The 25,841-nt window shown below is 64.3% G+C and overlaps 2 protein-coding genes across 4 annotated transcripts in view; both read right to left on the minus strand.

Moving 5' to 3' along the window:
* The window catches only part of LOC117642868 (pleckstrin homology domain-containing family G member 5), a 60,029-nt gene extending 44,511 nt beyond the window's left edge, over positions 1–15,518 (minus strand). The window contains exons 1-3 of one of the 3 annotated variants that reach the window (XM_034381472.1): positions 15,450–15,518; positions 14,498–14,549; positions 8,772–8,838 (exon numbers count right to left, since the gene is read on the minus strand). Coding sequence is in view for 2 of the 3 variants with exons in the window: in XM_034381469.1 (XP_034237360.1) it covers positions 8,772–8,838; positions 10,861–10,925 (132 nt within the window). In the remaining variant the exon portion in view is untranslated. Of the gene's footprint in view, positions 1–8,771; positions 8,839–10,860; positions 11,103–14,497; positions 14,550–15,449 lie in introns of those variants that run through there. The other 2 variants (XM_034381469.1, XM_034381470.1) reach the window with 2 other exon arrangements.
* Positions 14,460–25,597, minus strand: LOC117643037. The gene is made up of 3 exons (XM_034381675.1): positions 24,848–25,597; positions 17,686–18,539; positions 14,460–14,549 (listed from the first exon to the last, which is right to left on the minus strand). The coding sequence occupies exons 2-3, from the start codon at positions 18,505–18,507 to the stop codon at positions 14,460–14,462; spliced, it is 912 nt and encodes a 303-aa protein (XP_034237566.1). The 5' UTR covers positions 18,508–18,539; positions 24,848–25,597.
* Positions 25,598–25,841: the final 244 nt, after the last annotated feature.

Below are 25,841 nucleotides of genomic sequence, written 5' to 3' on the forward strand. Positions count from 1 at the left end.
AGGCTATTGGCTGAGTTTTCCGCCGCGCAACTTGAAGCCCCACGCTATAACGAGCTGCCCTCTTCCCCTCCCCCTCCCCCAGCCCAGCCCTCGTGTGCGAGTGGCGAGTTGAATCGGCCTGCAGGCGGCGACGGCGGGAAGGCGCCAACACTGGCCTGGTTCGTCGTTTCGTCGCCAACCTTCGACCGGTACCTGTTCGCCTTCAAGTTGCCCGCCCTGCAGGCGGTCGAGTCTAGTCGGCTGGGTCGGCGCGGCGGCAAACCATGGCTTATTTATCTGCTTGTTTCCAAGTTAGTTGTTGTTCGGGGCGGGCGGAGCGCGGAGCGGCGGGGGCGGCAACGGCACATGCCGGCGGGGTGCACGACGACGTGCACGTCGCGCGATGCCACGTGAATGTGGATGTGGGCGGGTCTGCGGCGACCGAGTTTCAACGAGTGCACCGCAATGGATGCGGTGAACTCGTAGCTTCGCGTGTCGTGTGTGAGTCTACTCAAAAAGGTCTGATGAAATCAGCACCACGCGCAAGCTCGGCGACAGAGAATCAAACCGGTCAAACTTTCTACCAATGACCTTTTTTCTTTTTTGCAAGTGACTTTTCATCCCGCCTGTTCGTTGGCGTGCGTGCGCGAGGCCGAAAAAGTTCGGAGCGGTGAAAGGGTGCAACGCTGACGTTACTGTTCGTTTCGCGGGTCGCCGGCGACGACAGTGCAATCCGGAAATCGCAGCCGGGTCGCTCTTCTAGCCATTCCCGTTTTTTGCCCCCCCCCCCTTTCCCCGTCGTCGCACGCCCTCGAATTACCCTGAAATAAGGCGCAGGGTGCCGCCTGTGCCGCCGCGGCCTCCGGAGGGAGGGGAGGGGGTGCCTTGATGGCCTTGCTCTGCGAGCTGGCTGCCTCGCGGAGGGGGCGTGGCGGGGCGTGGCGGGGCGTGGCGGCGTGGCGAGGCGTGGGACGGCCCCAAACTTTGCAGTTTTCAGTTGCATTTGTTGGCGCGCGAGCGAGAACCGCCAGAACATGGAATGGAGAGCAGCGGCGCGGCCGAGGCGCAGACATCGCACACGCCCCTCGCCTTCCTGGCCCGCGTTACGGCGCTGGCGGCGCAGTTAGTTACTCGGCCGGCGGCGTGGCGTGGCGTGGCGCGGCGGGTTCACGTACTTGACGGCCTTGTTGGGCTCCACCTGGGCTCCGGCTACACAGCTACACCGGGCGGGCGGCGCTGGGCGGCGCGTTGGGACGTCCCTACCCCTAATTAATTGCGCCAGCCCCTCCCACGCCGAGCGACGCCGAGCTCGGCGGGGCGTCCGCGCCCTGATAGGCGTCCGGGATATTGGGGTGCGGGGCTGCGGGGCTGCGGGACTACGGGACTACGGGCGGCGAGGTGCTGATGTGGCCCGGCTGGGGCCGCTGGGGCCGCTGGGGCCTGTGTGCCAATGTCCGGCGCGCAAACCGACTCGAATTAGAGGCCGTAGATTGATTCGGTCGAGGCCCTGATCGCTGGCCCACTACCCACCCCTCCCGGCGGAGGCCCTGGCTGAGGCCCTGGCTGAGGCCCTGGCTGAGGCCCTGGCTGAGGCCGTGGCAGGCTGGCACCTTCCACCCGGAGAGCCTCGCGGAGTGCGGACTACTTCGGCGTGCAGGCGCTCCGTGCTGACGCCGCTGACGCAGATACTGGAGGGCGGCCGTGATTGGCTGAGGTATCGGGGTGGAAAACGGAGTGGGGGGAGGGATTCCAGTGGGGCTCGTCGGGAGCTGAAGTTAATAACGTTCTAATATCTCCGGGGATTCCCACAGGGCTGTGGTGGATCAGAGGCCTCTGGACAGGGGGGCGGGCCGCGGCGGGGAAGGGGTGGCACGACGGCTGCTGCTGCGGCGGCCGCGGTGGCCGTGGTGGCGCACGACGCAGTGTAACTCCCAAATTTCCGAGCCGTACATTGTGTTTATCGGCCCCCACCGGCCGGCTTCGAGCGTCGCCTGCATCGGCGGGCTATGGAATTATAGCCGGCTGCGTGGCCCCGGTGGCCCTGGTGGCCTGCAGGGCCTAAATGGGTCGCCAAACGGCACCCCGCGGCACCCTAGAGGGCAGTACGCTGTAGGCAGCCGTGGGCCTCGCCGTAGGCCTCGCCGTAGGTCGTGGGCCTGGTCGAGTCCCCGCGGCGGTGGGCCGGTCGATGGTCTGGATCGGAATGGAGTGGCTGGCGAGCGGCTTTCCGAGTGACAGGGCGAGTGACTAGCTGAGTGACGGGGAGAGTGACTGAGCGCGTTGACTACTTGTTTTCAGTGACTCATCAGTGACTCGGTGCGGTGTGCGGCCGGCCCGGCCCGTCCGGCTGCAGCAGGCGCTGCCGCGCTGCCAGGGTCGTTAGCCAAACGAGCGGCAATGCAAATAAAGACCCCCGAACGGCCAGGCCGGCCGGGCCGCGGCCGGGCCGCGCCAGATGGGCTCCGCAAAACGAGATTTTAAGAGGGGGCGAACGAGAGGGTCCTTTTTGCGGTGATACACACGGAGTGTGGGGAGAAGGAGGCGAGTTGACTGAAGATTAGGATGCTCGCGCTCTCGGCGGGGGTATTTCCAGGCCGACCCACTATGCGAGGCTAATAATTTGAGAAAATAAAAAAAATAATAAACCCGGGGAAACAGGAGAGAACCCGACTGAAAAACGTGTACGCGTTCGTGGACCAAGTTTTCCAAGTTTTAGCCACTAGAGCGCGCCGCTTGCCTCGAAAACAAGTTGGCGAGGCGCGCGAGGCGGGCGAGGCGGCCCGTCCGGTGCAACCGCGCCGCGCACTCAATCGCCGCCCTAACTCGAGACACTCGAACCCCTAACCCCGAACCACGCCTCGCCATCAAATATTCACTGGCTGCGGCGTCGCGGTGCTGCGGCCGCGCCAAGTGGTGCCCGCGAGGCCCCGCCGTGCCGCCCCCGGGCCGGGGCCGTGGGGGGAAAGGGGTCTGGTTGAAGTAGCGGCGGGAAAGGGGAGCCCCCGGCTCGGTGGCGGGTTCCCAAGGTTCGGCGTTCCGAAGACTTCTTGCCGTGCTTGAGGCGAGTGGAGGGGATTTTCGCCTGGGAAAGGCCAATGTTTCTTTTTCCCCCCCGTTTTTCTCTTTTTGAATAAACTTGGTGTTTGGGCCCCTTTAAAACGGGGGGCAGTCCGACCGAGCGACCGAAACCCTTGCAGGGCGGCCGCCGGAAAAAGGGCCAACGGGAGTGTTTCCCCCTTCCCCTCCTTTCGCCCGGGGGTGCCACCCCCTCCCCGCTCCCCCACGTTGCCCGCTCATTCACACGCCCTGCAGGGCCCTGCCCCCCCTCCCCGCCCCCCGCCCCCCACCCGCCACCCCCTTTGACGGCTCCGCGCCCTGCCACGCCCTCCCCGCTCTGACGGCCTGGCGTTGGCCTGAGCCCTTCCGCCCCTGCCACGGTGCCGGCCCTGCCACGCCCTGCCACGCCCTGCCGCGCCCTCCCCCCCCCTGCCACGCCCTGCCGCGCCCCCCCCGCCCGCCCTGCCACGCCCTGCCACGCCCTGCCGCGCCCCGCCACGCCCTACGCGTCCGGCAGGCCCTCTAAGGTGCGGCCCTCCAAGACCCTTGCAAGGCACTTCCAGCGCGCTGCTCCAGTAAACCACGAGGAGGCCGAGCCGGCCGTGCGGGCCGAGCACTCCGAAGGGTCGGCCGGGACCTTCCGGCGGGTGCTTGCCGTGCCAAGGGCCTAGGGCTGAGGGCCTAGGACTGAGGGCCGGCCGCTTGCTTAGGGAAGCTGGCCATTGCCGTCGTCCGGCGAAGAGCGCGGCGTAGTTGGCCGCGCGGCGTGGAGGGCCCGGCCCAGCCCGCCTAAGGGCCGCCGCGCCGCGCTGACAGCGAAGGGCCTTCCCTTGCCCCGCGTGGAGGGGACGCTCGCGGGACGCGTCTGTGAAAATGGAAGCCGCAGCGAGCCGCAGCGCACGGTGATGTGCGGCATCGAGCGCAGGTGTGGATGGCCCTACACTACAAAACACTTCCCCGTCGTGACCGCGCTAGTCGAATCGGTCACACCGAGCAGGGCCGCAGCCCCAACAAAAGGCAGTGAACTAAGTGGGTGGTTCTCGGCACGGCGGAGGGACGGGCTGGCCCAGGGGCTGGCCGGGGCCGCGGTGGGCCGCCGAACGCGATCATCGTTAAGACAGGAAGGGATAAACAGAAAGAGAGGTGGGCGTACTTAGCGAGGCACGCCGCCCGACAGGGGTTTAATCACGAAGCCGAAATGGAACGGCAAAAACTGCCGAGTCAGCAGCCCTCGGCTAGCCAGTCCCTCCGCGTGGTTGCCAAATGAGAAGGCTGGGGTGCCAGCATCCGTCTCTACTCGACCAACAACAACACCAACAAAAGGACGTGGCGTTAGGGTAAACAACAAAAACAAAAAATTACCAGTCTGGTTCGTCTCTAGGCCGCGTTAAGCCTGGGGCACTTGTCGTCTTCCAGGTCGTCTTCCGGCGGACACCAAAGCGTGCATCCACAGCCGAGCCCCCCGGGCGGGCTGGCCCGGCTGGCGCCGCAGCAGGTTAGCGCCCACACGAGCAGCCAGGGGCCGCGGGGCCTGGGCTTGTTGCCGGGCTTGTTGGCGGCGTGCAGGTGCGTCGACGCGCAGCACAGGTTGCGCACGCCCAGCGCGGAGCACAGGCACACGCAGCAGCAGCGGCGCGGTGCCGCCGACGCGGTGGACGCCGATCGCCAGCGCCGCGGGGACGGCCACGACCACCTGGACGGCGAGGAGGAGGACGACGACTTGCGCAGCACGTGACGCGGCGCCACCATGTCAACCGGACTGTTGTCAGGGCGTTCCTCGGGGCGTTCCTCGGGGCGTTCCTCGGGGTGTTCCTCGGGGTGTTCCTCGGGGTGTTCCTCGGGGCGTTCCTCGGGGCGTTCGTCGTCGGGACGGTCCTCGTCCGGCGGCGAAGTCATCCCGGCCCCGCGTCCGGCCGGCCCGGCATCCCGCCACCGTCCTCGGCCTCGGGCCGCGCGGCCTCCACGACCAGGGCCTACAGGGCCGCCAGCACGACGCGAGGCATGACGTCAGGGCGCGCGGCGAGAAGCACGGCGCCAAACACGCGTCGCGGGGGCGTCGCGGGGCGTCGCGGCGCCACCCTCTGTGTTCGGTGGCGGCGCGCTCGGGACTGGCGCGCTGGCGCGACCGGGCCTCCCTTCGACCAGCGCCGCGCCACGCCGCCTTGCCGCTGCCGCCACAACCCCCACGGGGCCCACGGCACGGCCTGCGGTGCGGCGCGTCGAGGCACTATACGATGTCTCGCGCACAAGTGCAGTTTGCTTAGATTTCCGACACCGCTTGCAGATTTCTGGCGTCGCGGGACAGGACACAGAGTGTCCAAACAATGCATTGGGCTAGGGTTAGCATCAGGGAGGGAATCCCTGAGAGACTCCGGCCTGAGTGCGGCATCCGGAGGTTGGTCTAGCCCGTAGTGGTAATGGTAATGGAGGTTAGGCAAGCCCGGAGTCTGCGGTGCGCGGCGGTGGCCTATCCCCGACTCGACAGGCGCTCTGGCCCCGGCCACGCCGGCCACGGCTTGGCTCCGGGGTGCCAAGCCCGGCGATGAATGCGTTGAATAGTCGCAACGCCAACGCCGTGCCTCGCTCCGTGCCACGCTCCGTTCCGCCAACCACAGGAGGCATTGTCCCAGGCACTGTCCCGGGGATTCGCGCATTCGCGTGCAAACTGGCACGCCGGGGTCTCGCATTCGCGCCCGCGGGGAGTGTTTGGTGGTGCCCCACGTGACTGCGTGACGCTCGCTGTGACGAGCCACGTGACAAGGCCCGTGACCGGGATCGTGACGAGCGGGCGAGAGCCGGCGGCGCAGAGCAAGCCATCGGCAAGCCGGCGCCGCAGTGGGGTTAGAGGGGCTTCCCTGCTGCCTGGCTCTCCGCGCCGAATCTGCATACCTTGACACGTTTACACTTTCACGTCCTTGCGGCCCCGGCCCCCTCCCTTCCTCGCTCCGCCGTGCTTTCGTCGCTCTGTCTCTCTCGCTCTCGCGGGCCGTGTCGTCCGAGTCCCGTGCGGGTGCGAGAGAGAGAGAGATGGTGCGCCGTTCGCCGCGGGAGCAGTCCACTGCAGTGCGCGCGGAATTGGCGCACGGTGTGCTGCAAAGTGCAAATTAAAAGGCGTACGGGTGACGGCACTGCGAGGTGGGGCGCGGCGGGGCGGGGCGCCCTGGGCCTCTGCGCCGCAAAGACCCTGCAGAGGACCCTGCAGAAGCACAATGAGCCCACTCGGGCGCAGCGGCGCAGCTTCAACGGCTCCAGCGACGAGCCGCGTTGAGCCTCATTCATTCTGCTGCCTGGAGCCCGAGGGCGCTCCGAGGGCCGAGGCTGGGATTTCCCCCAAAACTGCGACGTGCTTCTGCTGCTTCCGCTGCTGCCGCTTCGGCCCGCCGGCAGCGCAGTGTTGCTATTAGCCTTTCAATTTCGGCAAGGTGGCCTCGACGGTGCGGCAAACAGCAAACTCGAGTGAAAGAAGGCGCGAACCGCGAGGCGACCGCGAAATGCCGCGCCGCGAGTTTCATAATGATGTTGTATTTATTTATTTTTTTTTTTCGTCGAGCTGCAGCCTTGCCGCTGGTAATGCGGACGAGAAACGACGCGAAATGCATCGCGGCCCCCAATCTTCTCTCGCTTCGACGCGGTAATGGAGGCGCTGCCGATACGGGCATTGTCTCGGCGTCATCCTGGAGCCCTCGGGGCCTCGAGGAGGGCCTCGTCGTGGAGGGCCTGGCGGAGGGCCGAGGACGGCCGAGGGCTCCGTCTCTGAGTAATGAGGCCGCCAATCGACGTACCTGCCGCCCCACGGCCCTGCGGCCCTACGCCATGACAAAGGGCTGGCGGACACGTGGCTACAAGGGCGTGCCCAGGGCTGGCGGGCTGGCGGGGCTGGCAGGGCTCTGAGGGCTCGGAGGCGGGGAACTCAATTTGCGAACTGCGGAGATGACTCATCACCCTGCACTTCTCACCATCACAACATGTAGTGGGTCTATTCATGGGGAGATAGAGGGAGACAGAGAACGGAGCCCAGAGAGGGGGGAGGGTGCTTACGTACGTGGTACAGTAGTAAGCCAAGCGCACACACAGGTTTTCCTAGTTTACTCTTTCTCGAGTCCCCCCCCCTTTCCCCTCCTCATGTTCCGTGGCTGTTCTTTTGAATTGAACTGCACTTGTTGAGTCGAGTCCCCGCATGCAATGAATCGAGGCTTGTTTGAGCAGCCTCGTGCCGTGCCACGCCGGGCATCAGCACCGCGGCCCCGGAATTTCCGTCGTGTCGCCTGCGAGAGACGGGGAGCATCAAGTTCACGGCTTGACGGGGGTATGATAGATAGTGCTAATATTCTGTCTGCTGCAAACCTGTTCAGCATAAACGCATATCGACGAGATGGTGGGCAGGCAGGCCAGGCGCGGCCGAGGCGCCTGCCAAAATAACCCTGCCGCGCTGCCGCCGCCGAGACGCGGCACTCTTTGGCCGCCTGGGCCAAACGCCGAAATGGGAAATGGGAAGACTGACGTGGAACGAACGCCAAACACGTAGTTCCGTTGTCGCGTGCGCGCAGTGCGCGGAACGACAGGGAACGACCCGGTCGCTAGCCCGCCATCAGTGGCGGGAAGCCCGAGCAATGGCGGCGGCCGAAGCGCGGTGAGAGAGGAGTAGTGAAAAAGAAAATCGGAAAATCAGGATGGGAAAACAAATGCAAACAATCGGGCAAAGTGGATCCGGCGTGACGCCGGCGGCAAGCAAACCAGAGGCAGAGTGCCAGCACCAGGTACCGCCTCGCCAGACCGCCAGACCAGCCTCGCAAACTTTTCTAGTTCGGCTGCTGTCTGCGCGCGCTCATCCCGCCGGGGCAGAAGGGGAGGGGAGGGGGTCGGCGACAAGCAATTCCAGTTAATCGTTGCCTGCTGATGATTGCTGCGCAGGGGTGCAGGGGTTGCCGATGGAGGTGGAGGGGGGCTTCTAAGTTTGATGCTCGCATCCCATTTGTGGCAATCGGATTACAGGACACGTTTGGCGGCCGTTCAGCGCGGCCGAACTTCCCTCCACAGCTTTGCTGCCTCGCCGTGTAGCGCATTAGGGCGGGGGGGGGGGGGGTACGTCATGCCTAAACAATAGGGAGGGGCGCAGGCAGCGCAGGCCTCGCGCAACCACAAGCCAGCCGATCGGCCCCACCTGGAGCAGCCTCCAGGGCCTCCTCGCGACACAAAACGCTCAAATGGCAGTCCGGCACACTTTTTCGTCGAAGTTCCCTTTCGATTTAGATGGTCAGTTCGTCATCAAAGTGAAAACCTTGTCAGTTTGTGCTAGTTCAGGATGACCGAGAAGGAGATGGGGCGAACCAAACTGTCTGCCTTCTTGGCCTGGCGTGCCTTCGGCAAGGCCTTCGGCAGGGCCGTGGGCATCCCGACGTCGCCCTCCTTCTTATTCCGACGGGGCGGCGCTCCACGCACGGCTGGCATACATTGTATCGAACACGAGAGCACGACGACGGCCCTTGACGAGCCAGACGATCGGACGGCCACGGCGGAGCCGAAGCGGAGCCGGGCCGGCTGGGACGAGGGTTGCGATCAAAGCATGCACTGGCCCGCCCCGTGCCGCGCCCTGTCCCCCCGCCCGCAGCCTGCAGCCCTCGCCTCGCCCGCCTGGCATTCCCCGCCCCAGTATGTGTGCGAGAGAGAGAAAGACAGAGAGAGAGAGAGAGACAAAGAGAGGCTTTGGATGCCCAGGGCGCGTGGACCCGACTCACCGAATCCGCGCCCAGGCCCGAGCATGATGGCTCCGCTCCGCTCGTGGAGAGGCTTCGGAGGAAGGATCTGCAGACAACAACAGGAACAAAAACAGCATCAGGCATCCATGTCGCTGCACTCGAAGTAATAGGCAGGCCCGAGCGGCTTTTGCGTGCGACGCAGTTCTGTCACGTGAAAAAATGCCTCGATTTTTATGGGTGACAAAAGCGCGCCGTGATCATTGGACCTTCCCCCCGGTATGGGGAGAGTGGCAATAATTTCCAGGCATAACGAGGCACATGCCGGCGGCCTTTGCAGCAGCATCAGCAACAACAACAACAACAGCAGGTTGACCGATGGCCCCACCCCGTGCCAGTGCCCACCTCACCAGCATCCAGGCCCTCCCGCTATTGTATCCGTTCGCATAACTGAACGTAAATCATGACCGGGCAGCGAACGGAACGGGGCAGGGCAGGTCGGGGTGAGGTGGGGCGGGGCGGGGTGGGGCGGGGTGGGGCGAGGCGAGGCAAGGCGGGGTGCTCCGGCAATTCATTAGGAAAGCGAGCCGCCCGTTGTGTCAGTTGATTCATTCCGCACTGACTTCCATTCACGGCCTGACGAGTGTCGCCGAGAGAGACGAGGCACTGTCCACGTCACGGGCAACAATTAGACTTATAAAATAGAGAGAAAGAGGACAAACGTGGCGGCCGGAATGTTGTTTTTTTCTTTTTTTCGGCTGGTAGCGGGAGTTGAACCACGGTCAACCCCATTCAAAAGCAAAACTTGGTCGGTCTTTGGGGCGCCTCATTGATCGCCGAGCTCGCACCGCTTGCGGTACTCGACGGATTCGGTCCGCCCCGAGCTCCAAACACCGTAAACAAGGCCCTGCCGCAGCTGGTTTGCCGTCAAGGCACGCCAAGGCCGGCCGCGGTCCACCGGCCCGCAGTGCTTGGTGGCGAGTTTGGTGGCCAGGGCGGGGCGGGGCGGGGCGAGGCGTGCAGCCCGAGAGCCACTTGTTCTGCCCCAGCGCGGCCCGCCCGAGCGACCCGCCCCGCCAGGACTTCCCCGCTGCCTTCCTGTTCCGGTGCAGCTACACTGCGCGGCCTCGGCTTCGCTTCGAATTTGGCGCCAAAACGCCCGGGCTCATTCCTAATTGGCGGGAAAAGTGGCCCGTTCCCGCGGCGCGCAGTTTATCGTTTCAAATAAACAACCCGGGCGGCCGCCTCCCCCCCCCCCCCCCCCTATTCGCCGCAGGGCCGGTTGCAGGAGCCGCAGGGCGCCGCAGGGCAGATTGCCGCGGGGAGGTCCTTTTAGGCAGATTGGCGCAGGTTGGCGCGCTGCGAGCTGGGCTGCCAGCTCGGAGAGGAGTGGCTGCCACCTAATGGTGGCGCGAACCAACGCCGCGAGAACCAATCCGCTGCACACTGCATCCTCCGGGTCTGCCTTGCTTCTCGACTCCCCCCCCCCCCCCCCCCCGTCTCCCTCCATCTCTACCGCCGCGCTTGTGCCTCCAACTTTCCCCCTCCCTCAAAGTCGCTCCCAGGGGTCCAAATCCCCTACGCAAGGTAACCCGCCCCCACCCCTGTTTGGCCCGAGGTCTCCACTCAAATCCCGGTGCCCATCACTCCTCGCCCGGTTCTGACAATCGATGGCTTTCCGCTTCGAGGGCGCACCGGACGGACGGACAGACGGACTGGCGGGTGGACAGATGGCCGGACAGGCGGGCAGACGTGGCAATGACGATGAGCAAGCCGGCTTGCCCACCTGCGTGATTGTTACGCACAGCCGGGCCGCGCGTGGTAAACGAAAATCCCGAATTCCGATTCGCGCGATTAGGTTCTCTATATACTTATGTCGGTTTCTGTTCTGGTCACCGTCACTCCAAACCGACAGCAGCTCTCCGGTTTTCGACGACGGCCCACGAAACGGCCAGCAGCAGACGCAGCCCGGCCGCTGAAGTCGGAACGGTATGTTGCCACAGCTGCTAAACCGTTGAAATTAGAAGGGTATAGTAAGCGAGCCGATTAAAGATCTTGGTTCGAACTACAATCGGCTCGCTTACTACACCCCTCTAGCTAACACGGTTTAAAAGTAGGAATAAATATATACCTCCCGCGGCGGCGCTGGCGTCTTAAAGTGTAGAGGTTATGTTTCGGTCGACGGCTGACTTTCATTTACCTACTGACCACAAATGGATAAAATTAGACACGACATGTAGCTGCAGGCACACCGCGAAATACACATCAGAGCACCGCGAACGAGTGTCACGTAAGACCCGCGGGTCACTCGCGAAACGCTTTTCTTTCGAAACAAAAACGCACGTCGCGCCGCTGCCATCGCTTCGGCAAGCGTTGACTCGGTTTTCGCGCGCCTTGCCTGCGGCGGAAGGTGTATTTCGCGCGCCAAGTTCGAGCCGTCTCTCCGAAAACCCAGAAATAGACAATTCTGGGCGGCTCGGAATCTGGAATTTTCGTTTGCCGCAGGTCACCTAGTGGGAACGGACATCCATATCCACTCGTGGAGGAACCCTTGTTTCCCGCCCCGCCCCGTCGGGTGACCTCCTCATTCATTATGCAGGCCGCGCCGGGCCGGCCCTCTTTATTAGAAGGCCAAGGATCACGTCTCCTCGGCCGCCTGCCTGCCTGGCTGGCTGCCTGCCTGCCTGCCTGGCCGCCAGCCGCCCGGAGCACAACGATATTTTGAAAGGCGTCCCGTCCCGGCCCCGCCTCCTCCCCGCCCCACCCCGGCAATATCGTTTTAATTTGAGGGGGCTTGACAAGGACGCTGGATAGAAGTCCAAGTTTATCAAGAATGCCCCTCGTCTTTTGCGAAACGATTGGCGCCCTTTGGAGGGCGGTCCGGCGGCGCCAGCGGCCCGGACGGCGAAAGGCGAAACTTGGCGCTGTCCGTCCCTTGGTCCGTCCCGTCCGCGTCGAGGCTCGGCCGGGCGGCCATCAAGACCGCCCTATTCCACGACCCAAGCACACGCTGCCTCGCACTCCCCGCCAACACATTAGGAACCATCGCTCAGCCAATTACCGCAGGCCACGGCAGGCTGATTCGCTGCTCTGTCTCTCTCGCACTCACGGGGTATGGCGCGGGTGCGAGAGGGACAGAGCGACAATCGGTCTGCAGGGCTGGAGGGAGGCCGGGAAGGCCCCCCACACACCAATTAGCAAACTACGGCCACTTCCACGGCCACCGCCAGCCCGCCATTCACGACCTCGCACACACTCACCCCCCCCCCCCCCTCTCTCTCCACTTCGGCGCCGCGCCCCACCCGCGGCCCAGCCGATAATATCCACAAAGGAACGAGGTGATTGGGAATCGTCTGGAGTGGGGCGAATTACTATGCATGCCTTCCCGCCCCCCTTCCCCACAGTCATTCCATTACCGTGTGCGAGTGACTCGCGCAAAGGTGGGGCAGGGCGAGGCAGGGCGCCGCCTCGGTGCCGCGATGCGTCCGCGGCCAAGGAGCTCTAACTACGCGAAAGCATTTTCGTTCGCGCCCCGGGCAGGTCGGGTCTGCCTAAGGGTGGTTGTTTCAGGCTACTCCGCCGAGTTACAACACGTCACGGGATCAATGGCTCAGCCAGGCTGGCAGCCAGGCCCGCGGCAGTCTTTACGTCCTGGAGGGCTGATCCGCGCTGCCTGCTTTATAAGGATGCGCCTTGAACCCCCTGAAGGTCCTGGAGGTCCTGGAGTGCCCCGGCAGCCCCAGACCGGCCAGGAGTGGCGGCCCCCCTGGGTGCCCTCAGGTATCGCCCGGCCCGGGGATGGACCCTGGACTTTGCCGGCGTGCCCCGGGTCGAACCCTCGCGCGGCGTGCCCAAGGCGCGCCCACCCGGCCTTGAAGCAAAACACTCTCCCACGTGAACCTTGCGCTGAGCCGAACGCCCGAACGGCAGGCCGGGGCCGCCGGGACGGAACGTGTCGGGTCGGCCCAAGATTCTGTAAAGTCGTGTTTGCGATGCGGGAAAGGGAGGCCAACAGGCGAGCATCATCATGCCTCCGCGCCGCAGCCCGCATGGGGCCCCGCTAGTGCCACGCCACTGCAACCCCGGAGAGCAGAGCAGAGTCGATACCCAGCCGTCTCTCGGGACCGGCGTTCCACTCTCCACGGTCCTTTATTTTTCAAGGGCTTCCCCAGTGATTCAAAGACCGTGCAACGCGTCAGCGCTGGGTTTCGTTTTTGTCTTTTCCCCGTGCGATCGTTGCTGCTAGGCGAGGCTGCGCCGTGCTGGGCCGTGGTACTGCTGCTGCTGTGCACAACCCCTCCGCGCTCCGCCCCGCACTCGAACCAGCAACCAGCCCGGTGAATTTCCATTTTATGATAAAGCGTAAAGCCGGCGGATGGCTAGAGCACCTGGCGGACTCATTTCGGAGCGGCAGCGCGGCAGCTGCCAACAAAACGGCAAAACGCGACGCGGCACTACACGGCGGTCGCGACTGCGCCGTTTTGCCTTGCCGCCGCTACGTCGGGGACGTCGGGGACGTCGGGGACATCGTGGACCGGCGCCGCGAGGCAGGCAACCCTTCCGGCCGCAGGCACGGCCGGGGGCACGGCCGGGGGGCCGACGATGACGTCACCGCCTCGTTGGGGCGGCCATCAGGACGACGGCAATGGGGCGCCGGAAAGCACCGCCGGTGACCCGTGACCCGATGGCGTGCTGGAGGCCGTGCTGGAGGCCGTGCTGGAGGCCGTGCCGGAGGTCGTGCACACCGGGGCATAACAGGGCTGACTGGATCGCGCCCCTCCCTCCGAGGCCCCTCGGCCCTTCCCAGGCCCTTTCAACGCTGCAATCGGAAACGAAGGGGAAGGGCACAACGTCGGTGTCCTCGGTACGACCCACAGAGTTGTTGTTTCAGTTTTTTTTTTCCTTTTTGCTTTTATCTTCGAATATTCCATCGGAGGCCGCGCCGCCGCCCGCTCCAGAGGACAGGCAAAGAGGCGGGAGCCTCGTCGACGGGGAGGCCGAGGGTAAGAGTTCGTGGAGCAGCACGACGCCAGGTCGTTAGCCGTCGCTGGCGGATGGGACGGCTCCTACACTTGTATCTCGTCTCGGCGGCCCTTGGCTTTTGTGAGTCACGTGTGTGTCACGTGTGTCGCACATCGCGTGACGGGCAAAAACTAAAGCAAGTCAAGTGCGCGTGCCGCGTGCTCGGAGCGGAGCGGCGCGGGCCATCCGGGACCACCAGGGCCACTCGCTCGTAAAGCCAGTAAAGCGAAAACGGTGCCGTAGACTCGTAGATAAAGCGGTTAGTGTGTTTGCTTTCGGGAATCTGGGGTCCGCGGGCCGCGAGCACGTCGGCGATAAGCGGCGAGACTCGGAGCACCTCGAGAAGGCCGGCCAGTGAGCGGCTTCCCGCGGCCAGGAGAGAGGCTGCCCGAGGCTGCCGACGACATGGACGAGGCCGCGGCGGGCGCCGAACCCGAGCCGAACCCCCAAGAGGTACCCGGAGGGCATCGGCCTTGGCGGCCAGGCGTTCGCGGACGTTTGCGGCGCGTCGTTCCTGGTCGTTCCCTGCGAAGTGCACAAGAGCGGCCAATAAACTGGTGCCGCGCGAAATCCAGGTTTATGCGACCCCGCGGGCGGCGCGGCCCGGGGGAGGGGATGGTGGGGCTGTGGCCTGGCTGTGGCGTGCAGGAAGCGTGCGCCCCGCGATAAAGAGCGCCATTGCAGCGTGCTTGTAGGGGCGGGGCACCGTCAGAGGCTGCCGTCAGAGGCCGTCGTCAGCTCCTTACCTGTCGAGGTGTCCGGGGAAGGCCGCGACGTTGGGCAGCGAGCCGCGGTGGCCTGGAACAAGGCAAGAAAGGGCACTGTTTACCGACGCCAAGGTTACTTCCGGCGGCCAAGTCGGCCAAGTTGAAAGCGGGCCGAGGACGACGGCATGGCGGTGTGTGCGCCGGATTTGGGGCGACGGGGGAGTCCTAATGACGGCCCAGGGCAGCCGGGGGTCGCGACAACCCCTCCCCTCCCCTCCGCCCCTGCTTCCCTCCGCGCGGCCCGCTGCGGCCTACCCCGGGCCGCCCCGCAGGGCCGCCGGGCCGCAGGGCCGTAGGACGGCCAGGGTAACAATGAACGATGAGGAAGTAAGGACGTGTCCGCCCGACAGTCCGACGGCCAGCTCGGCCTGGGTCATCCTCGCGCGTTGTAAACGATTCGCGAAAGTGTGGCACTACACAGCGGAGCACAACTGACTTCATTATCGAAACGAGTTAGCACGCCGAATGATCTGCGAGATTTTAATTGTGTAGGCCCCGACGAAGCGCCCCTCCCCTTCCCCCTCCCGCGCTAGTCCACCAAACGAAGAGGCCGGCCGCCGCCTTTGGTACACCTGCTCGGCGTGCTTGACCCGGCTCCATCGCTCAGCCAATAAAGTCCCGCAAGCGGTGCAGCCTCACGGTGGGCCTCACGGCGAGCCTCACGCCGCCTAATGGAGAATGATGCATGCGCCGCCAAACTTGGCCGTGGGGCCGCCCGGCCGCCCGGCCGCCGTGTCGTGTGGAGTATGAAAAATTAAGCAGGAAGGCCGCCGCCTGCCGCCGTCCTCCGGGACCGCACACCGCACTCCACCGGGTCCATCGTCCGGGGGGCGTGATTGATCACGTTGTTCCGAGTGGCGGCGGGAAAACCGGGAAAACCGACGGGGAAGGCTGGGAAAGCGCGCCAGTGCCGCCCGGACAGTGTACTCACCTGCGCGGCGGGGCGGGGCCCAGGGCGGGGTGCCGTGAATGGCGGCGCGCGGGGCCTGCAGAGCCGCGTCCACCTGCAGAGCAAAAATAGACCATTATGCGGTGCCGTGGCGTGCCGCTGGCCGTGGCGACCACCGCGACGACGCGGGCGCGACGCGGGCCGTGAGGAAGCCGTCAAGAGGACAGTGCCGCAGCACACACTAGCATACCCCACAGAGCCCGCATACTACCCCGTATAAGGAAACCAAACGAGTATTAACCGAGAAATTTGAAAGGGAAAAGAAAAAATTTGAACTCTACACCCCCTCCCCAGTCTTAAGGGGAGGCCTCCTGCTTTACTTCGGTGTTCGGGATGGGAACCGGTGCTATCAGGTACCTGGGGTTAATCCCGTCAGCGACCCTAAGCGTTCGCCGGGGGACCCAGTAGGACCCCAAAGCTCAGGCAGCTGGGTGAGAGCACCCAGTACGAAGCTCTTTGAGGGGCGGGACGTAGAGTGAGACGACAGAGAGACAGAGAGAGACTCAGACAGAGAAGAGGTTTGGTGGGAGCTTCTTGTTTTCGTAGGGTTGGTTGTGTACCCCATGGTACCCCCACTGTCCGGCGCTCCCGTACCGAACATACAGCGTTTTAGGCCAGCTTCAAAGGACTTATCATCGCCTCCCCGACAAGTCAAGGAGGCACCACCCGCAACCACACACCGGGTGGTCTGGATTGATGGATCAAATACGCCATCGCTCCAGTGCCGAGGCCAACCCGCCGAAGCGGATTGCTTTTTAGACACCCACAGCGGAGTGGCCAGGTGAATGTGACTCTGACCACTACGCTATCACGCTTGTACGTCTGGCAGCGTGTTGGACGACGGGTTTGAGTTGCACTGGGAGGAAGGCGGTCGAAAAATGTAATGAAATCATGAGATTCGATCCTCGGACCCCGCCATCGGGATCACACGACTTTACGCTCTCGGCCACCACGGCCCATGATGAGGGGATCGGCGTGAGGTGGGTTCTTGACGCAACAGGACTCGACCGACCCGGTCAAAATTTCGCAAGAAGTTGGGGGAGTCGAACCGCCGACCCTAGCACTGAGAACCGACGCCTCTACTCCCTGGACCACCACGTCCCATGCTCGGAGCGGGCTCACGTTTACGGGTTTGAACCGCACTGGGTGAGGCAGTAAAATTAAATGGAAATATTTGTTAGGAGTCGAACCTCCGGCATGTGGGCCTGTTGCACACGGCTCCGCTCTCATGGCCTCGAACCACCACCCTTAGGATAGCAAGTCGAAAAAACTTTTGTGACGCTGGTATTCGAACGCCGGCCTAACTCGATCCCACGTCTCTAACCTCTCGGCTATCACAGAAGTTGTGAAACGCGATGGATCATCTGCTTTCATTAACGTTCGTTGAATGAGATTTTTTTTACCGCGTCATCTTGTCAATAGGAATGCGTGGCTGCGGAACGTGCACGGCAGTGCGTGGTGCCAGCTGGGGTTCGCGGGGGCAACGCGTTCGGCGGACCCTGATGGAGGTCAAGTGGTGTGGAGTGGAGCGGGGCGCGCGCCAGTTCCTTGTTCGGCGCGAAGCAAGCGGGGATCCGCCGCGGCGTTCGCCCCCCCCCCCTCTCCTCCCCGCCTCCGGCTGCTCGCGACTCGCGGCTCGCGCTGGTGGAGGTCGTGGAGGCGGTGATAAAGGACGGCAGGGAGGCGCCAGGGCGGCGCGATGCCGTGTCGTGCAGTCACAATAATTAAAGAATCCCCCACGGCTCGGCTCGTCACGGCACGGTGGCCCTTCCGGAAATGAAGCCTTTGCCCCCCGAATGGAGGCGCGTGTTATCAGCGTGCCTTGATGAATGCCAGCGCCGCAATCACGCCAAATTGGCTCAGCCGGGCCGGACGTCGTGCCTCCCATTCGGAAAAGAACAGTGATAAAAACAAAATACAAATAAAAACTAATTTACGAAAATGAAAACTTGACAAGGTGCGTGGGCTTTGAATCCGGGCCCCGCGCGGGGGTGGCGGGGGTGGTCCTCAGCTTGGGCCTAATCGGCGGAGAGTGCCCCGTGTAACGCTGCGTCACGAGCCATCGAACAGCGCGGGGTGTTGCGCCGTGCTGTATCATTCGTCTTGGCGTCGCCGTGCCGCCGTGCCGTCGTCGCCGGCAGCCCTTTGATGTCGGCGATAGCGCGGCCACCGCGTCGAGAGGCTGCCCCGATAACGCCCCCCCCCCTTTTTCACTCACCTCATCCACCTCGGCGTCGCGGCGGTCCAGCAGGCTGCCGTGGCTGCCCCTGAGCGTGGACGTGAGCGTGCCCACGCTGCCGCCACTGCCGCCGTGGAGGCTCAGCCCCTCCTCCGCGATGACGCCCTCCTGCAGCGAGGTGAGCGAGGTGCTCCAGGCGGAGTGCATGTGCTCCCTGGAGCGGCTGTGCCTGCGCTCGTGGCGCCGCAGGGCGTTCTCCATCGGGAAGGAGCTCATGGAGTGCCTGAAGTCGGTGAACTCGCTGTGGCTGCCGGAGCGCTGCCGCATGGTCACGGCGGCCACGCTCTCGGCCTCCGCGAAGCTGAGCGTGCGGCGCAGCGGCGCGCTCAAGGTCCTCGTGCGCTTGGCCGTCGCGTCGTCCGCCAGGGACAGCGTGGAGCCGACGCGGGACTCGGCGCCCGAGGAGCCGGCCTCGCTGGCGGCGTCCTCGTCGAGCGAGCTGCCCGTGTAGCTCGTCCACTGCGAGCTGATCTTCTTCTTGCGGCGGTGGCGCAGGCTGAGCGTGCGCACGAACGTGATGGCGGTCTCGTCCAGCGCGGCGTACACGTTGTTGGAGAGGTCACCCGTGCTGCGGATCAGGCTGGACAGCTTCTTCTTGAGGCCGTGCGCCAGCCCGGCGTCGTCGGCGTGGTCGCGGTGCCCGTTGACCAGGGGCTCCGGCGGCACGACGGTGACGCGCTTGCGCGCGCGCGGCGCCTGCTGGTGCGGCCCACCCATGCTGGAGGCCGCCCCGATGGACGCCCCGATGGACGTCCCGATGGACGTCCCGATGGACGCCCCCAGTTGGCTGCTCAGCGTCATCCTGGGGGCATGTCGGCCCGGCGCGCCGCACGCTGCAACAGACACGGCCATCGTTAGTGCGCTGTGCTGCTCGCCCCCGAAGAGCGTGAGAGAAAGGAGGCGCGCGGTGGCTCTGTCATTTCCACCTGCCCTGGGGAGGACTCGTCCTTGGGAACGCGTCCTCAGAGACTCGTCGAGCTCGAGCAGGGCGAGCTAACTTCTGGCGCCCCTTTCAGTTTTGGGCCTTTTGGGCCGGCTGGCGGCGCTGCCGGGGCGTCACGGTCTCGGCGTCACGGCCGCCACGCGAGGTGACACCAATCTGTTACCGACTCCGGACCGTTTGTTACCGCCACCACGCCGCGGCCGCCAATCAGGCCATGGCAGGCCGTGCGGGCCGTGGCAGGCCACTGCGCCTCGGAGACGGGGCTGGGCTGGGACCGCGGGGGTGGGGGTGGGGTGGGTTCATGATGCGGAGGACTGGGGATCGGCCGCCCCAGGGCTACTTATCTCACACCCCGCTCCGGGGCGCCGGGGCGCGCCGCCCCACTACTTGTCCACGGCCGGGCCATCCATCCCATCCATCGCGCCCCCGCTGCAGTGGCGGTGCGCGGCGCGCGGCGCGTCTCGAGCCCAATTGGTAGTCCGATAAAGGAGATATACGGGGAAATGGCGTTGCTATGGGCCTGCATGCGCTGCCGCGCGCCAAACGCGCCAACTTTTCCCTGCCTTCTCATTGCTGATTAACGACCGACAGACAGGCAGGCAGACAGGCAGGCAGGCAGACAGGCAGGCAGGCAGGCAGGCAGGCAGGCAGACAGGCAGGCAGGCAGGCAGGCAGACAGGCAGGCAGACAGGCAGGCAGGCAGGCAGCCAGGCAGCCAGGCAGGCAGGCAGACAGGCAGCCAGGCAGGCAGGCAGGCAGGCAGGCAGGCAGGCAGGCAGGCAGCTCACTCGCGACGGGTGGACTGCCTGGCGGAGACTAGAGGCGCTAGGGGCGTGGCGGCGTGGCGCACAGTGTGTGGGTGGGTGCGAACGTGATCTCCGCACGCTCGGCGTTGACGCGTGCCGTCGTCAGCTTTTCGCGCGCCCGCTGCTGCCACTGTACATTCAGCGAGGAGGCTCGCGGGGCGGCGTGGGGTGGGGCGGCCGGGCGCGGCGGGGCGGGCGGTAGCTAACTCGAATCATTGTCCAATTACCGGCCGGTGAGTGGCGCCCTGGCAGTGCCCTGCCCCCCCCCCCTCCCTTCACCCCTCCTCTCCCTCCTCTCCCCGACAGCGGCCGCGCGTGTCAACCGTCGTCAGGATCCAGTTTACACTTCCCTCATGAAAAGACCTAACAAACAAAATACCGAAGAGGGTAAATCACTCGCCATCTAAGTGTCCAGAGAAAATGAATACCTATGAATATTATGAACACCAAGAAGCACGAACCATTATTGATGTGGCTTTCTTTTCTAGTTCCTGATCAACAGCAAGGCGTCGGGCGGTGAACAAAGGCAAGGATCGATAATCCTTTTGTTCCTCGCGGTATATTTTGACAGTGGAGACGACGAACCGCCCGCTCTGCCTGCCCTCTATCTCACCGTCTCCTTCTTTCTCTCTTTCTTTATCGCACGCACACACACAAACACACCCTCTCGACGCCGACGCACGTGCGGTCTGGCGCAGTCTCTTCCCACGGCATTACAACCCCCCCCCCCCCCCCCCCGGCTCCGCCGCCCCCAGAGCGGAGAGCAGCAACTATGTATGTAGTCGCTTTGTGGATTCGGTCAAAGTAATCTCCAGCAGGAAACGTAAACAACCTTCGCGCGGTTCATCGGAGAGGCGTGGCGAAGCATGGGGAAGCAGCGCAGTCCCGTCCAACAGTTCGCGGGCTACAGAGAGAGGGGGCGCTGCACCCGTGTCCAGACAACTCGCAACGAGGAAAATCCCCCGCCGAGGGCGTCTTTGTACCATTTGGGAGGCAAGACGCGTGGCCGCCGACGCGCTGTCGCGCTGACGCGTGTCCTTGGGCGATTAGCCCACAATTACTCGACTCGTCTGTAATCAATGGTGAGAGGCGTGCTGATGGATTAACAGTGGTGGCTACAGAGTCGCTGCCGTCCTCGCATTGGCAACTCCCCTCGCGCACACACACACACACACACACACACACACGCCCCCACACGCTCGCACACACGCTCACACTCGCGGCGGCCCTTGGCAAGCGAACAATACGCCGGCGCAGGTGGCACGTTGGTGGCGACACAGATTAATGACTCGGCGTGCTGTGTGGTGCGCGGCGCTGCGCGGCGCGGCGGCCTGCAAGAGGGTGGCGGGGCGAGGCGGGGCGGCCTACGCGGCACGGTCTGGATTAACGAAATTCGCGCCGGGCGCGAGGACAGTGCGCCTCCAGAGCGCACCTCCAGCCGCCTACAGCAAACTTAACATTTATTGAGATTTTGGGTGCTCGTCTCGCTAACGGTTAAGGAATTTAAAAAAAAAACGTCATACAATTGGATAACTTAAATTAAAAATTGAGTTTCGCATTTCAGTTGACACATGCATGATTTTTTGCCTCCAGACGTTTACAAAAATAATCTCCAAAACCGCAAAAAAAAAATTGTGCGCCACGAGCCGCCCGGCTTGGTAGGCAAGCCCGCCGCACGTGCGAGCACCCGTGGTGCCTACCCATCGTTACCATTACCATTACGGGCTAGACCACAACTGATCGTATGCCGTTTAGGGAAAACGAGACCTGGCCTGCAAAACGGGACATGGCCGTCCTTACTGGGGTGACACGTTACACCGCAGGCGGCCGTCGGACGCGAATATTTGTTCCTCGAACGAGGAATCGATCGATCACACACCGTCGGAGTAGTATTCAATCTGGTCTGGAACGGGTCTGCCTGAGCCGGTCTTCCGTCTGGACCCACTGGGGCACTGGGGAGTGCAAGGCACTGTCAAAGCCGGGGGCGACCTGCGGGCCGAGGCCGGCCGGGGCCTGGGGGCTGAAGGGGTGGCTGGAGGGCTGGCCTGAGCCGGCCGCCCCATCCTTGATGAGTCCTTAAGGACGATGATAACTTTGGCGGAAGGTCGCCGCTTCGGCCAAATTAAAAGCGTTATCGCGTGGGCCGTGCGATAAGGGCTTATCACCCCCCCGGCCACCCCGCGCCGCCCACTGCCACGACGCCTTGGCGACAGCCTGGTTCATCTCACACGCCGTCGCAAACAATAACCAACTCAATATGTGTGTGCCGAACGCGCGGCGGCGGCCGGGGCGTACCAGGGCGGGGCGGGGCGGCGGGGCGGGGCGACCACCACACCACCGCAACGCGCCGCACCACCTTGCGAGGGGACTTCTTGGAGGACTCGCTGGAAGAAAGGAAGCCCAGGAAGTGGTCGGCCGGGCCGGGGAGAGGGCCGGGAGGGGCGCCGAGTCTTTACGTGTGATTTATCGTGCCGGTGGAGGACGAGGATTGGGGGAGGGGGAGGGGAAGGGGGCGCACCTGCCCCGCGCCGCGCCGTGGCCGCATTTTTCCCCGGCCGCCCTGACGGCCCTGACTTTCGATCTCATCTCGATCTCCGCGCCCCGAAGCGTGAAGCGTGCTACATGCCGACTCCATGGAGCGGCGGAGCGGCAGAGCGCGCGCCGGGCCAGGCCATCCCGAAGGGCGGGGTGGGTAGGGGGGCGGACGGGGGCGGGCGGGGGCCGCGGCTAAAGCAACCGCCTATTTATACCTCATCTAACGCTGATGAGGCACGAGAACAACTCGCCCCCTCCCCCTCCGCGCGCGGCCGGTCCGCGCCACGCTCTGACAACCGCCAAAAAGCTTGAAGGCTTCAAGTCGCTGTGGAGGCAGACAGAGCCAGGCCGAGCCGGGCAGAGCGTTAGCATGTCTCTCGACTCGTGTTAGTTGCGGCTTGGCCAGGCTCGGCCGTCAGTCTGCTCGCTGTCAGTCCGCTGGCCCGGCGCCCCTGGCTGCAAGTCGAAAGGGCGCCGTCAGGATTCCCTCGGTAGTAGCGGATTTGAAACAAACAAAATGAAAAACGTCTTGGAAACGAAGAGACAGTTTATTTTGCTTTGAGTGCAACGCGCGGCCTCGACCTTGCGGTCAGTCGCGGGGCGTGGCCGACGTCGCGACGGCCGTTACCGCGGCCCTCGCCTCGGCCACTTCGTCGTCGCGGTGGTCGCGAGGCGAGGCGCACGCTGCCCCCGCGGCCCCACGGTCAAGGCGAGTCCCTCTAGTCCCTTTTTACGGCTTATCAGGAATGGAGAAGGATGGCCATTGAAGGCCGAGCCGTTTCGCGCGAGATACTACAGCGGCGTCGCGGCGCCGGACAGCGCCCTCCCCCTCCCCCTCCCCGGCCGGTCCGATCGCGACGCGCCAATGGAAGCCCATACGGAAGTGACATGTGTCGCACATAAAAGGCTGCACGCATGTCAACCAGCCTGTGTGGCCACAATGGCTGCGGGTGCGGGCTGCGGGCTGCGGGACAGCCAGTCCGGCCGTATCTGCAATGCACGCCAATGCGAGCTGCCTGGCCCTGGCCTGGGCTCCGCGATGGAGTCCACGCGCCAGTACACTACAAATCATGCAGATCAAAGCACACACTTCTTACAAGGGCCTCTTTTCGGCCCCATGCAAACCCACAACACCTCAAGTACGCTTTTGCCAAGTACTATGCAGTACTTTGCAAGTGTGTGCTCGCAAGCCGCGGACTCGCAAGTGTGTGAACTTCGGAGTGTGGTGGTGGCCCGGCGCGGGATTCTGAATTTGTTAACCGCCCCAGACGACGACAGGGTGGAGGGGGATACATCGGGCGCCGCAGCGGCCGCAACCCAGAGGGACGCGCAGCCTCGCGCAGCCTCGCGCAGCCTCGCGCAGCCTCGCGCAGCCTCGCGCAGCCTCGCGCAGCCTCGCGCAGCCTCGCGCAGCCTGGGCCCGGGGACCGCCGGGGACCGCCGGGGACGCCCTGTGTGGAAGAGAGCGGAAATTAAGGCGGGGGGTGGGGGAAGGGTCCAGGATCGACCGGCCCTATACTCTGGTCGTAAAGGTTTCCCGTTAACGTGTGCCTCTGTGTGTGTGTGTCTGTGTGTGTTGTCGGGCGTGTGTGTGTGCGCGTGCGAGCGCGCCCATGCGCTTGGTTGCATTGCACTACTGCCGGGGGAGAGAGGGGGGGGTGTCGTTGCTGAGCCTATAGAGGGATGCAGCACACTGGCACCGCCGCCCGGACCGCAAATCCGGCCAGCCAGCCAGATCTGCCGGCCGTCCCGAGGCCACGCCGGCACGGTATCACAGCGTTTGGCTCCGTTTTTTTCCCGTCTGTGAACTGGTCTTTGATCGGCAGTGATCGACAGTCTGAAGTGACGTCATAGCAGCACGCGATGGCGAAGGGGCGTGCCGGGCGTGGCGTGTCGCCTGCAGGCCGGGCTGGCCGGGCTGGCCGGTCTGGCGGTGACCCCGCGAACACGTCAAGCTCCGTCGTGCATTAACGGTTGTCGCGCAAGGGGGCTGCTTCCGCCTAACGACCCCACGGCCTCCCCGAAGGGCCCCCCCCAAGGGCCCCGAGGCCTGCTTCTCGCCGGCCGGGGCGGCGGGGCGGCGCTGAGACACGGCCAAAGATCGCTATCTTTGCGAGGCCCGGCGAGGCCGGCGAGGCCCTACCCCACGCCGCCACGCCGCCACACCGTAAGGCAGGGCGCTCACTTCCCAACTTCCCGCACCGAACACATGAGTCACATCAAAACAGCGGCGTTGCGGCGCGTTGCGGCGCGGCGGTGCGAGCGCCACGTGAAAAGCAGGATTTACCGGCCAGAGAAGCGGCCGGCCCGGCCGCGCAGCATCCTAAATTTCCCTCAACTTGCTGCGTCGGCCGTCGGTTCGCATCGCCGGAGAGCGGCAAATATGAAATGAAGCAAACTACGACCGCGCGGCCGTGCGAGGGAATTATGTGAGTGTGTGTGTGGGTTGGCGGAGTCCACGACAAAAGAGCGGAATGATTCGCGCCATAATTGTTGTGCGCAGTCCAGCCCGCCCCGCCCCGCCCCGCCCGCGGCAATTAGCGGCGGTACAATAGTTGGCGGCATGATGATGTCGTGCGGTACAGTCGCGCAGCCCGCCGCCGCCCAGCGACGCGTCGCAAGCAAGCCAAAACAGAGCCATGCGTTTAATTTGCGTTTCTTTGCCGTGTATCGGTGCTGAGGACGGTTCTCCTCGGGGCAACAGGAACAGTGTGTTTCGTCGGCGTCCCGGCACTTTCAGCAGGAAACCGGAGCTGCCGAGTCGCATCAAGACGCTGTCGAGCGGGGAAGATGGTCAAGGCCAAGCGTTTAGTAACTCCTTTTTTTTTGCGACGACGCCCTGTCACCCAATACTCACGGTTTTCAACGGGCTCCGACAGATCGCGCTTCTGGTGTTGTCTCGAAGAGGTAATCCAAACACCATATGGCCTTCCCTGCCGGCCACAACAACACTAGCAATATCCTGCCCTGCACGACACACACACACACCACTACACTGCCGCCAACACACGGCCACTTTTTGCACAACAACAACAACACCGCCGTGCAGCACCTCTAAGACACTCTCCTCGGAGCGGAATTTTTGCCGGTTATTCCGGCAATTGTTGATTTCGCGAGTCACTCATTATCGCTTCGATAGCGCAGTCCCGTCCACTCGAATCGTCGAGTCGCAGGCGGGCAGGCAGGCTGGCAGGCAGGCGAGCTGATTTGACGTCTTCTAGAACGCGGCCACCTGACACATCGCAGCCTGAGGCGCACTCAAGATATCGCCGGCGTACTCGCGGCGACCGCTGGGGCCGTGACGTCACAGACGTCCGGGCTCCTCACGACGTTAAGGACACAGGTAAGATGCCGCCACTGTCGTGAATCTCGGCTGTCAAACGCCACTTTGGTGTTCACGTCACAATTCACTTTTTTCCGGGATTTTCCTTCGTATAGCACTGCACTGTGGTGATAAGGCCTCGGAACACCGCACGCGCGACACCGTTGGAACGGTCGTCTCGTCCACGCGGCGCGGGGAGACGACGCGCGGGGCACCGCGACGTGGACACGCGACGAGGCGCTCGCGACTCGCAGCCAGACGCGCCAGCCGCGACAGCCGCGCCAGACGCCAGGAGGTTCGTCGCCGTGCTTCGGACGCCACTGCGGCACGGCGCGCAGCGCGCACGGCAGCTTGGCCGTCGGCGTCGTCGGCGTCGCTAGTCCTGCGGCCGAAGCACCGCGACGCCCGCGTGCACCGCGCCCCGCCCCGCCCCGCCCCGCCCCGCCCCGCCCCGCCCCGCCGCGGCGACTGGCATTCCCGGCTCAGCACGGGCCTAGCTGATACCGCGCCGGTACACCTGTACAAACTC

The sequence above is a fragment of the Thrips palmi genome, unplaced genomic scaffold, assembly GCF_012932325.1.
Source record: "Thrips palmi isolate BJ-2018 unplaced genomic scaffold, TpBJ-2018v1 HiC_scaffold_16, whole genome shotgun sequence".
In the NCBI taxonomy this organism is placed as follows: domain Eukaryota; kingdom Metazoa; phylum Arthropoda; class Insecta; order Thysanoptera; family Thripidae; genus Thrips; species Thrips palmi.

What these genes read in the sequence shown, in the direction of transcription:
- LOC117643037 (XM_034381675.1), bottom strand. Translation starts at nt 18,507, where the DNA reads ATGACGCTGAGCAGCCAACTGGGGGCGTCCATCGGGACGTCCATCGGG. An exon ending in GCGACGCCGAGGTGGATGAG is followed by an intron (nt 14,550 to 17,685) that starts GTGAGTGAAAAA and finishes GCCTTGTTCCAG; the next exon opens with GCCACCGCGGCTCGCTGCCC.